At 33.3% G+C, this 13,148-nt stretch overlaps 2 protein-coding genes across 2 annotated transcripts; one reads left to right on the forward strand and one right to left on the reverse strand.

The window, feature by feature from the left end:
* The first annotated feature begins 4,294 nt into the window (after window positions 1–4,294).
* On the forward strand, window positions 4,295–5,483 carry LOC131607861 (F-box/kelch-repeat protein At3g23880-like). The gene has a single exon (XM_058879816.1). The coding sequence runs from the start codon at window positions 4,300–4,302 to the stop codon at window positions 5,371–5,373; it is 1,074 nt and encodes a 357-aa protein (XP_058735799.1). The 5' UTR covers window positions 4,295–4,299; the 3' UTR covers window positions 5,374–5,483.
* A 169-nt stretch (window positions 5,484–5,652) lies between these two features.
* On the reverse strand, window positions 5,653–6,712 carry LOC131607862 (uncharacterized). The gene is made up of 2 exons (XM_058879817.1): window positions 6,012–6,712; window positions 5,653–5,922 (listed from the first exon to the last, which is right to left on the reverse strand). Exons 1-2 carry the CDS (start codon window positions 6,545–6,547, stop codon window positions 5,748–5,750), a joined length of 711 nt encoding a protein of 236 aa, XP_058735800.1. The 5' UTR covers window positions 6,548–6,712; the 3' UTR covers window positions 5,653–5,747.
* Window positions 6,713–13,148: the final 6,436 nt, after the last annotated feature.

A 13,148-nucleotide genomic window follows, 5' to 3' on the forward strand; every position in this document is an offset into this window, starting at 1 on the left:
GGGTTTGAAAAATAGTGTCCAAATAAAAATCTTTCATAAAACCAGAGTTTAAAATATGTTTATAAAACAAACAAGGTAAAAGCAGCGGAATGAAGAAAATCAAAGTAGAAAGAAAGAAATAAAATAAAAGTAAATAAATGAGTTAAACGTAAAGAGATAATGGAAGAGAAAGATAAACTAGATAGTTATAGAGGTTCAACATACTCCTCTCCCCAAGAGTTCCTTCTTGATATTTTCCACTATATGTGTGAGATTTTCAAAGGTTCTGCCTATGAACCTCCTTACAAAAAGACTAAAGTTTTACATTGTCTATCCTCCCAACCAAACACGGAGTTTTAACTACAGAGACCTTCAAACTAAAAAAGAGATTTTACCACCAAGACAATCTCGAACCAAGCAAGATCTTTTAACATTGGGCTAAGCTCAAAAACCAAAAAGGAGTTTTAACTATGTATACCTCCTAACCTAACACATGATTTTAACAGGCTAATCTTGGAAACCAAACATAGATTTTACGAGGTTCACCTGAAAACCAAACAAGAGCTTTAAAATGGTTTACCTCACAACCAAAATCAATCTTCTCACAAGAGAGATATTACAACAATGCCCCACGCAGAACCAAACACCTCACAGGTAAAAGATTCACTCTCAAAAGCACTAAGGCAAATAGGAAAAGGTAGAAAGAAAAAGAGGGAGAAGAGTGAGAAATAATATTTAAAATGCGTTTTCTAGTCTCAATTAAAATGAGGGTAAGCCCTCTATTTATATGACAAAGTGTGGCCCAATAATGGAAACAATCCATAACATTTTTAATGCTTATAATTGATTATGCACATCACATAATCGATTATACAATTCAAAAATGAAAGGTTTTTAAATGGCGCAGTCACTAATATATTATAATCCCTAGAAATATATTATGAGGCGTTACAAAAGAGATAATTGACTTACTATAATGTGATAATTGATTATCTAGTGTAAACTACACTCATAAAGAATAACTAGCTACTTGCGAAAAACATTTTCTGGTGATTTTTATAAAAGCAGAGAGGCTTTCTCATCATTCAAAAGTGTGTTTGAGCGATTTTCCTTAGTAATCTAAGAGCTAGTCTTTATACCTTTACATATATATGTCACTCAATATTGACACATCAAGTTTCCATAATTCCTCTCTTTCATAACTTTGAAGATCCAAGATCCCTTGCTTGATACATTAATGATTCAACAGTTTATTTGAGACTTGACTTGACTTCTATCTGGTGAGGCTTGATAAGTATTCTTGATTGATACCATCATTATAGATATTTCTAGAATGAGATCCTCATGTATTTCACCAAATGCCGCTTGACATATGGTGTTGTTCTTCATAGATAGCTTTAACATCTTGATCTCCAAGCACCATAACTTGATCACTACTTCAGATGAAGACTTCACATCATAGTGTTCTTTATCATCATCAACACCATAAAGACTTGTTATTCACTTCAAATGAAGACTCTATTTCATAGTGTTGTCATCATCAAAATCAAATACGCCATCTAATTGTTGCATTCATTATACTTACAAGCACATAGGTCCATATTCTCTCCCTTTTTGATGATGATAAGACATTTCTCATGGATGCGGACACACAAAGAAAACAAAGATGATAGATTGGAGTAGTTAAACCCCCTGACAAATATAAATAGTATAACCTACTCCCCTTTAGAGTATAATTCTCCCCCTTAGGCATTATAAAAACAACGAATAAAATGATAGATAGATATGGAAAAACATCAAAGCATATAGATCATGATATAAGAAGGAAAAAAACACATAAATGACACTGTAAACCTTAAACCTTCATGCACTAATGTTTTAACAAACATTAAATTACTTCACATTTCACCTTACAATTTTGATTACAATGTGAGTTACTCCTCAAATAATTATGCACTAATGTTGATAGGTAACTTCCCATGCATGATGATCCAATCAAAAAGACAAATATTTTCAAGTAATTTTAGGTGCCAAATCCAAGACCAAGTCATTGTCTCAATATGAGGTGTATTGAGCTCCAAAGTTAACCAAGAATAAGCTAATTTGGTATAATAAGTACCTGTTACTAAATTTTCCCAAATAAGAATATCATCTTAGTCATCATTAGTAAAGACACTAGCCCTGTCCATTTTGTATATCTTAAGGAAGATAGATGGAGATGAGATCAAAATTACAAGTGCCATAATTATAGACATCTATGATATGTAGGTGCATATCATGCTCATCCACCGAAGGAATTCTATCACAAACTCTCCAATTTGGGAGCTATTTATCATACCAGATGGAAATGTACCCTCTCCACTCTGGTGGTAAAACTCGACTTGAGAGCCTCAATTGTTTTATCAATAGAACACCATGTGTAGGATGCACCATGATAATTAATCGCCTCTAAGATGCCGACTACATAATTATATCAAGTTGATAATAACTGACAACATTAACAGGTCTAGCTCTTCTGATGCTAAGACCATCTCTTATGGAAGGTTGAGTTATGATATCACATTTAACCCAATGACTAGATTTTCCTCCCTAAATGAACAGTCTTATACTTGAATCAATCTTACTACAAATGCCTTATAGAAGCCACAAATTGTGCATGACATAAATAGGCATAGAACTAAGCACAAATTTAGTAAGAGTCACCCTCTCAGACCGAATGAGAAGCCTATATTTCCATCTAGCTAAACAAGAATTAATTTTATTAATTATAAAGGAGAAATTCACATTTGTGACCTACAAGAAAGCAAAGGAAATCCAAGATAATTACCGATATTAAAAGTATGTTGGAAGTTAATCATACCTTCAATTTTCATTACCTTTGCGCGAGATAAATTCTTAGAGGGAAGGAATTTAGATTTATGGACATTAATCTTCATACCAGAGGATTTGCCAAAATCTTGAGCATCTCATTAACTAGCCTAACATGGGAAGTTTTGGCTCTTGTAGATAGTAGACAATCATTTACAAAGAAGAGATGAAAAATAGTCGATCCATTGTTAGAGATGCGTATTATGAGCTAGTTATTCGATTCTATTTTTTCTTGAATGAGAAGGGCCAATTTTTCCATACAAAGCAAGAATAAGCAAGGAGACATATGGTCACCTTATCCCATACCACAAATATAGGAGCAAAAGTTTGCAACTTTCTCATTATTCCACTTAATAAACAATTATGAGGAGGTGATGCGACTCATAGTTAAATCAATTGTTAATGCTGGAAATCTAAACTCTGCTAGAGTGATTTTCAAAAAATTTCAATCCACACTATCGTATGCCTTCTCAAAATCAATCTTATACATAAGAAAACATGCTTTGCTTTTCTTTGTATGCATGTAATGAAGAATCTCTTGAGCTTTAAGCCAACACTAATATATCAATTTGTATGACAACTTATATATAATTGTTGTATGCATAAGCTAAAACTAATTAATTAATTAATATCTCAGAACCTAGAGCCTCACGCAAACCTCTGGGATTGTTGGATCCCATCGGTTGTTTGGATAACTTAAAAATAATGGAATGGAGTGTAGCCGAACGAAATAGAATGGAGCAAAATGGAACATAAACTCCGTTCCATTGTTTGAATATTTTACGATGGAGTGAAACTAATATCTCATTCCACTGTTTGGAAGTTGGACGGAGCGGGAAACATTCTAATTTTTTAATTCCATTTTTACCCATTACTTCAAAACATTAATATGGTTAATTTGAAATTTTAGAAGACAAAATTGAAATCTTGTTATTAACTTACTTCATTCCATTCGATACACCCAATTTGGATGGAATTAAATGAGCTAAAGTAGTAGTATTGGATGGAATGAGTATTATTCCCCTCCATTTCATTCCACTCAATCCTTTTGCATGAATCCAAATACTTGATTTGATTTGTTCTCAAAAAATCATGCAACATCATCACATTGAAACAACATTAAATTACTTCACCTTTAGCCTTCCAATTTCGATTAACAATGTGAACTACTCCTACTCCATTAATTCATAGGGAGGAGCCTAAGTTCAGATAAGTTCATTATATCCACCAATGAACATTCTGAAAAACCGTTCCACTTCTATCAAATATCATCACAGTCAATTAAGCACGGCCAAACAGCCAGAAGTAGAACCGCCACTCACTCTCTCTAGATTCCAAATTGCCTCCTCTATTTACTCATTTACATTTATGAATAAAACTATTCAAATTCAATTATAAAACTCTCCTTCTTCTTTCAAGATTCATTACCAACCTTACACTAGAACAAGATCCATGAAGACATTTCAAAACCGTTTCAAGTCATTCATCCAAAAAGTTGTTGAAATTCCAAATCACTTTCTTTTCTCACCCAAAACAAAAAAACCACTTCTAATCCTTGACCGATTCTATTTCAACACCAACAATGTCTGTGGTCACCACCTATTTCTTCTAGATATCAAAACAAAACATCTCAAAGAGCTTCATATTCCAAGAGTCACAAACTCTGACATGGGCTATAAGATCATAGCTTCATGCAATGGCTTACTTTGCATTGCTCATTATTCCTTAGACCAATACTCAACCCTTTTCCTTTGGAACCCAACCACAAAACAAACCAAAAGAATCATTGAACAACAAACACAACCTTTGCTTTTGCCACCAAATTGTCTTATAGGCTTTTATGAAAGTGATGGTTTTTATATAGTAAGGTTTCACTCTTTTGAAAACACAAAGACTAGTTATGCTATTCGCGGCGAAAAGTACTCGTTGAGTAAAGGGGTGTGGAGAGAAATAAAGGGTTGTGATCAAAATTTGATTTTGAAGGGAGATTTATTTTGGACTGAGAACACTGTGACAGTGAAAGAAACTTTGTTTTGGGTTGCTATGGAGGTGAATGAAAAGGTTAGTCACGAAATGATTATCGCTTTTAATTCATTCAACAATGTTGTTAGCAATCTTGAAATGCCGTGTAATTCACGTAAGGATTGTGTCGAAGTTTATAAGAAACTTGCAGTGTATAGTTATAAAGGTTCTTCTTCTGTTGCTTTGATGACTTGTTCAGAAAGTAAGAATATGGAACAATGGTTAGATTTATGGGTTTTGTGTGATGAATATGAAGATATTGAGTGTTGGATTAAGGTGCAAACTATAGGTATGTTTTCGAGATTAGAGCGTCCCGTTGGAGTTTGGAAAAATCAAGTTCTTATGGCTACAAATAGTTTGATTCATAGTGTTGGTGGAGTTGTTGCTTTTCTTCCAGAAGATGATATTGGTGCTGAGTTTTCTTATATCAGTTTGAATTATGAAGAGAGGTTCTATCCTTTAAATGATGTGGTGGAAATTCTCGATACAAATGAGATATCCTGAATTTGAATCCGTGATATGGTGTTTATGTTAACTTTTGTCACTTTAACAATATTGGTCTTCTGCCTTAGGGACATTTCTATGTTTTACGATGTAGTTTAGGTCGTTTTAAATGAAGCTGATCAATTTTAGTTTAAGGATTGAGATTGTTTATCGCGTTATTCTGGTTAATACAAAATCAAAGATGTAACATGGAAATTATGTTCAATCATCATGAATGTGCAAAACTAATTGAACAATTATATGAGTGTTTCAAGATAATAAAATGAAGATTGAGCCTAATTGGAAAAAATGTTAAATCTCTATCAATAATGAAACTCATAATTTGTTTCTGCCATATACAATCCAAATTGTGAATACATGAAATTAAACCTGAGTTAGGCCAAAAGCCAAAAGTTTCTATGAGTTTTAGTATTGAGAACATAGCCACCATTTTGAGCTTTTCTTTGAACTGCAACACATGTGCATGTGCCCGGTGTATTATGGATCAAATATTCCGCCGTGTCTAACATTCTCGCTCCTTTCAATGATCCTCCCGCTGGTCGTTTAATTCTGCGCATTTCAAATTAAATTCGAAAATCAAATATATAATTCTTCAAAAGAAATATATGTAATGTATTAGTACTATATTATATTCTTACCCTAATAATGTGGAAGAAAGTGTGCGTTTTTGGCCTATAACTACGACATCAACCTCTTGTGTAATGGTATGTAAAAGAATAGTATTAGCCCTATCTTTTCCGTTGTCTGTTTCAACCTTCATCACGCGAACCTTCATTTTAGGTTGAGAAATCTTACATACATTCTTCATTTCTTCAAGAAAATCAACCGCGGAGGCCTGCCCCTCCGCGGAAGATCCCCCACCTCCGCCTCCGCCTCCACCTCCACCTCCACGACTGCTGCCTCCTCCTCCTCCTCCTCCACCTCCAATGTCCATCGATGCGGTCGATGATGTTCCCAACGAAGGCATTTTAAGGAACGTCGAAAGAGTATTGCGCCATGAAGTTTGATTCTCAACAACATGCAATAGGATCAATTCATCTTGTTCCATCACAGCATGACAAAGTGCATATTGAAGTGCTCCAGCTGATTCACGTGTTGGATCAGCCACCACCATTACCTTTCTTGATGTGTTTTGTGATTGTGGATTCCTATTGCTACCATTACCACTTGCCATTAATTATAATTATTACCATGCACCACCACAAGAGAAAATAAATGGGAGTTGTATGAAACAATGTTCATGTTTTTTGTGTAATATGATGATTATTGAAGAGTGCAATATTTTCCATACCAGCTCATATAAATTGTTTGTTTAGGTTTTGTGATTCACAATTTTGTTTTGTTTCTATATCCTTCTATGTTTAGGACTCAATGTGGGTTTTCAATGCTATGTCCAAAACACTTTCCTTGAGACTCGGTCAAATGCCACCCAAATTATACCTCTAATTGTGCTCATAGAGTTAACATGTCTTTCTAATTACTATTTTAAATTCAATTTTATTATTTTGATTATTGTTGTTATCATGCTTATTAAAAAATTAATTTATCACTCATGAATAATTTTTTTTGATATACAATGCTTAGTTTAAGGTGAGTGGTCTACAAAATGAAAACAAATGTTCCTTTAGAGATGCTAAATTTTTGGAAAAAGAACAAAACCGCAATACAACGAGCTAGTACCGATTTAGTTTAATAAGGCCTCGTTAAGATTGAAAATTAAAGAGGATTTCTTAGTGCATACTATCGTATACTCCCTCCGATCTCATATATAACCAAATTTGCAAAAAATTTACCCTTTAAAAAGAATGTCTAAGTGTATTTAATTTTTACACTCTTTCTAATTTTATCCCTATTTATTATTTTAGAAATCATTACAAATATTAAAATGTAAATAACTATAGGGGTGTATTTGAAATAGTGACATTGAATGTAATAATAATAGATTTTTTTGTGGCCTTTTTTCTTATATTTGAGATTGGAGGGAGTATAGTGTAAAAGAATCTAATGGAAAATCAAAAAATGTCTCTCTGATTTCAAAGATATATTTTCGGACGCACCATTTACATTACATAAAAATGAGTAAATTGGATTTCACCCTAATGACAAATAATTTTTTTCGGAGATACATCTCTAGAAGTTTGATAAAATAAATTGCGAATTAACCATCACAAGGAGAAATTCAGAGATGTACATGCGGTATATTTAAGCGGAAATTATGAATACTGCCACCTTTGCATGTCAGATTATTCCGAAATGTGAAATTGCTAAAAAGAGTCACCTGCATGATCAGAGTTCATTTACATTTTTTTCTTAAACCCTCTCCAAAAAGACTTTCATTCTCAATCAAGTTTTTTACTCCAAATATTCATTATTGTGTTTCATCAAATCAAATCAAACCTGAAGTGTGTATGATAAACAATACATGGATTCAAAATTTCCAAAATTGAATTTTCAAATCGAAAATATATTTCCGGCAAAATAGAGGTGATTCATTTGCACTGTATTTGGTAAAATTTTGGTGCGTCCGGGAATGCATCTCTAAAATCTAAGGGTATTTTTGAATTTTCACAAGGGTGTGGTAGAGATCCATAGAGTGCATTAAGAAATTCCCTTAAATAATTATGTTAGTTTTGGAGGGAGGCCCTAGTCATTAAACTTTAGGGTAAAAGTCTAGGGTACAACTATGAGATATAAACTTGTATTATCGAATTAGAAATGAGTGAAAGGCCCATTGGTTCAGTTTCAATATGAAATATGTATATTATGTTACAATGTGAAAGTGGCCAATTGTTTTATATAAGCAATTGGACCAGAACTAAAGATCACTAAAGCCCTAAAAGTCTAACTACCTCAAGCCTAAAATAACTAACTAACTAAATACAAATGGATTTAGTTATGCTTCTAATAGTCCCCCATAAGATTGAGGGTAAATGGAATGAACACAAAACTTATAGAGGTTTAACGATAATGGTTTCAAATCCAAAGGCTTTGTAAAGATGTCGGCAACTTGTCGAGTAGAAGATATAGATAGTAGATGAAATAAGACAAGCTGAATTTTCTTTCGAACAAGATGATAGTCCAACTCTATATGTTTAGTACGCTCATGGAATGAGGAATTGTTAGCAATATGGCAGGTATAGGACTTGTCACAATAGGGGAGAGAGGGTTGGATGAAGGTAACATGTAACTCTTTTAGGATGTTGGTGAGCCATTGAAGTTCACAAACCATTGATGCCATGGCACATTATTATGCTTTAGTTGAGCTTCGTGAAACCGTTGGCTGCTTCTTAGATTTCCATGAAATCAAGGAGTCTCCTAAGTAGATGTTGTAACTCGAGATTGACTTGCACATATCTGGGCACGCGACCCTATTAGAATCAGAAAAACCCTTGAGTTGTAGATTTGAGGTGGATGGAAAGAATAATCCTTGAGATGGAGAGTGCTTCAAATAGTGCAACACTAGAATAGCAGCATTGTGGTGCAAGTTTGTTGGATTACTCATATGTTGACTGAGTTGCTGGACACAATAGGCCAAATTTAGGCGTGTGTTGAGCTGATAAATCAGTTGTACAACAAGCCTTCTGTATGGTGTTGGATATGCTAAATATGTTCCTGTATTGAATGTCAGCGTTGTTTCTCTTGACATGGGAATGGTAGTAGGTTTGCATCCAAAGAGGTTAACATTGGAAAGGATGTCAATTATGTATATTATCCGAAAAATGTTGATTCTTAAGTTGTTCCTTGCTACTTTTAAGCATAGGACTATTTTTAATGCTCCAAAATCTTTTATGTGGAAATGCTGCTGCAATGTTCTAGTAGAGCAGCAAAAGTGTTAGAAGATTGATGAATAAATAATGAATGATCAATAAGACATTGTTTGAATCCATTAGATATCAAAACAGTAGACTATTTTACAAACCATTGTCTACAAGATTGTTCTAAACCATAAATTTATTTTAGGAGCTTAAAAAAACTTGATTTGGATACGAATGTGTGATGCCTTTGGATAATGAAATATACACTTCCTCATCCAAATCTCCATGAATAAATGCATTATGAACATCAAGTCGATGCAAAGGAAGATTTAATGATGAAGCTAAGGCAAGAATGACTCCTACAGTGGTAAGTTTTGTAACATGTGAGAAAGTGTCAAATAGATAAATACTTGCAACTTGTGTGAAGTCTTTGGCGACTAACCTTGCCTTATGTCTTTCAATGGATCCATCAGCATGAAATTTTATCCTATAGACCTATTTGAAACCTATTGCCTTTTCACTTGAGGGTAGGGTTGTGTAAATCCAAGTCTTAATAGTTGTGAGTGCTTGGATTTCATTTTCCATTGCCTTAAGCTAATGAGGATGAAGGATGCTTTGCTTAAAGGTTGTAGGGTCACAAGTAGTATAAATAACATATATAAAGGAATAAAATGTAGGAGATGCTTTGCTATAGGAAATGAATTTTGAAATATCATAAGGAATATGAGAATGATATATATTGCAAACAAATCCCTGTAATATATGCATGAGAAGTTTTGATTCTGGTAGATTTTCCAATGTTTAAGGGGTTGGTGTAATGTCGCGGGCTTCTGAGAAACCTCCCAGAATATCACTCATCCAAATACTACTCTGAGTCAAGCTTCCATAACTATGGAGTTCTCATTTGTTAAGCTATCGAAAAGTAGATGCATCTTGTTAGTATAGGTAGTATTAATCAATCCTTATAAGTCTTTCTTTAACCATGTAGTCCTTTTTCTACACAACCATAGGATCCCTTTCATTCCGATGTAAATTTGAAGGTTACTCCTCGCCCTCTTCGGCATTGGGTTGAATCCATTTCAAGTACACCCTTTGGCTTGATTCCTATTTCACTTTGTGAGTAGTATTTGTTCTAACACATTTTTTCTATCAACTTTTTTCACTCTGTCTTTATTCTTTGTTCTAATTATATCTCCAACTTAGGATTCTAGAAGCATTCTTGCTTGAGCATTTATACCTCTAGTGAAATTTTACATCTGCTTTATACTGCTCATGTTTTGATTCAGACATCTTCTGCGTAAGAGCTTGAATCTTTCTCATGCATCATGCAGTGATTTCTGAATTGCCTTTTGAGAAATTTGAAATTTCACCCCTTCTTTCAACAAACTATGCATATGTAAAAAATCTCTCTACAAATTTATCTTCTAATGTCTGAATCGTACCACTCAGCAGACACTACATCCAATCTTTTGCTCTTCCAGTTAACAAAAACCCAAAAAGTCTCAGCTTGGTTGAACTTTTAGTTGCCCCGTCTGATAGAGGTGTACATGGGTTGGGTCAACCCACAAACCCTGCCAAATCCATTAAAAAAATCCCAAAAAACGAGTTAGTTGGGTTATTGGAAGGATATGGGTTTAAAAACAAAAAAAAAACATTAAAAAAATCGGGTTTCGAGTAAAATCGGACCCAAAACCAATAAACCGATTGACCCACTAATCAAACATTTAGTATTACATTTTAATTATTTTGATGAATATTAACTTATTTGTTGCAATTTTAGTCTCTTGAACATTTACTATTTTAGTGAACCATGACTTTAATTAAATTTTAGATATTTAAGTTTTTGGTTATTTTGATAGTAATACGATTTTATGTCTTACAACTTTAGTTTGTTGCTAGTATTTTATGATAATATTTAGGCTAAATACCATTTTTGGTTCCTTAAGTTTACCTCGGGGTCCATTTTGGTCCCTTATCTTTAAAAAGTTTCAAAGTGGTCTTTTAATTGTTCAAAAAGGTCCACGTTAGTCATTTCCGTCCAATTTTTGCTAACGGCGTCAACTTTTCCATGCTGGCATCTGACGTGGTGCTGAGTCATAGGCGTGTCATGTGAGTTGGCACACATTCATCTTGAAGTTCATTAAAATTCTAAAAAAAAACATTCCAATTTTTTGTTTTTTCCATGATTGCTTCTTATCATTTCATTTAGCTTTATTATCAATATTGTTACTATTATTATTACTACTATTATTAATGTTATTATTTAAAAGCAAAACAAAATTACATTTAGCTTTATTATCAATATTGTTACTATTATTATTACTACTATTATTAATATTATTATTTAAAAGCAAAACAAAATTACATTTAGCTTTATTATCAATATTGTTACTACTATTAAAATCATTAGGAAGACCGAATAAAAACTATTATTAAAATCAATAATCGACTAATCGCTATGAACACAAAGACTATTATTAAAATCAATACTCCAACACTTTTAATCATTATGGGAACACATAGACTATTATTTTAAAATCAATAATCGACTAATCGCTATGATCATAGGTTCAATTCATATGTTCATCAACACATAAAAGGCATTGCGATCAAGAATAACTGAATAAAAACTAGAATATCAAATTAAAAAATAGTACAAAGTCAGCTACATAGTTAAACAGATCCAATCGACTTCGTCTAACAAAACCTAATCAAGAGTAAATTAGCTACTCATAGTGATACAAATAATTACCATGAGTTTATAAGAATAATACATGAGAGTCAATGAAGAATGAGATCTTCAATGGATGAAAGCACCATTTTCCAAGCTCTGAAATTGTCTTACCTTCAATATTCCTCTCCCAAATTTGTAACACATTTTCTCCTCTCTTCTATAAATAACAAAAAACTCGTGGTAGAAAAAGTGTCATCGCTGGCGCGATGTAAAGGCTCCATGGCTACACTTTTTCCAATAGCTAGATCTCTTTGTTAGCTTTCATTTACAAATCGTTTAGTTTTATTCGGAGTTACGGAACTCTAGATATGATCAAATTACCAGACAAACATCATGATGCAAATTAATTCAAGTAAATAATTTCAAGTGTAACAAACTCAAGATGATGAAAGCTTATTTGGTAATTCAACTTGGTATAGATAGTAAAACTTCTTTGGTAATTCAACTTGATATAGATAGTAAAACTAATACAAGCACTCTCAAGTTCAACATTTCTTCCAAAATTAAAACATCCTTAATATTAATACAATGAAAACAAGATAAAACATAATCTTCTAAACAAATTTCTATTTCATAATGTTCTTCATATACTACTTTAGACCATTTTAAAAAATTTCTGCACTTAAGGTTCTTGTCGGAGCCTCCCACTTTCATAACCTCTTACATGAAGCGGCCAGCGTACGATCACAAGCTCTCCTTCTTCCCCTATATTATCCTATTGAGGGGAGTTATCATTATAAGCTTCCTTTTATAAGCCGTTAAACAAGCAATGAAGTTTTCACATATGTATAACCACAAATTGATGCTACTATCTGGCAGAGATTTAAACCATATCCCGCTCTGTTCCAAAGGGATTTGGTCTTATGAAAAGCAATATGTGTTTCCATAATGATTAAAAGTGTTGGAGAGTGTTTTCTAATTAAATCTTCATGTGTCTTTTAGCCTCATTATTATAGGTTCCAAGAATATTCCAGGAATCTACGGTGATATATTTGAAACCTAACATAACTAGTCAAGTTGATGGAGGTGACAAAGCATGTCCCAAACACGAGACAATTTACGTAGCAGACTCTCATTCAATTGGAGTTTCATAAATATTTTCCTCTTCTTGAGTAACACCCTCATCCATAGCGCATTGGTTATTTTCATCTGCCTGATTTGGTGTCTATCCAAAATATGGAATGTTGTATCGTGGTCTCCAAACCCAAATTTACTATGGGAATGATGAATGTTTATTTAGCAGTGCTAGGCTCACCCTTTTGTGTTGAACAGGAATTAAAAGTTGG

Source organism: Vicia villosa, linkage group LG5 (assembly GCF_029867415.1).
Source record: "Vicia villosa cultivar HV-30 ecotype Madison, WI linkage group LG5, Vvil1.0, whole genome shotgun sequence".
NCBI classification, from domain to species: Eukaryota; Viridiplantae; Streptophyta; class Magnoliopsida; order Fabales; family Fabaceae; genus Vicia; species Vicia villosa.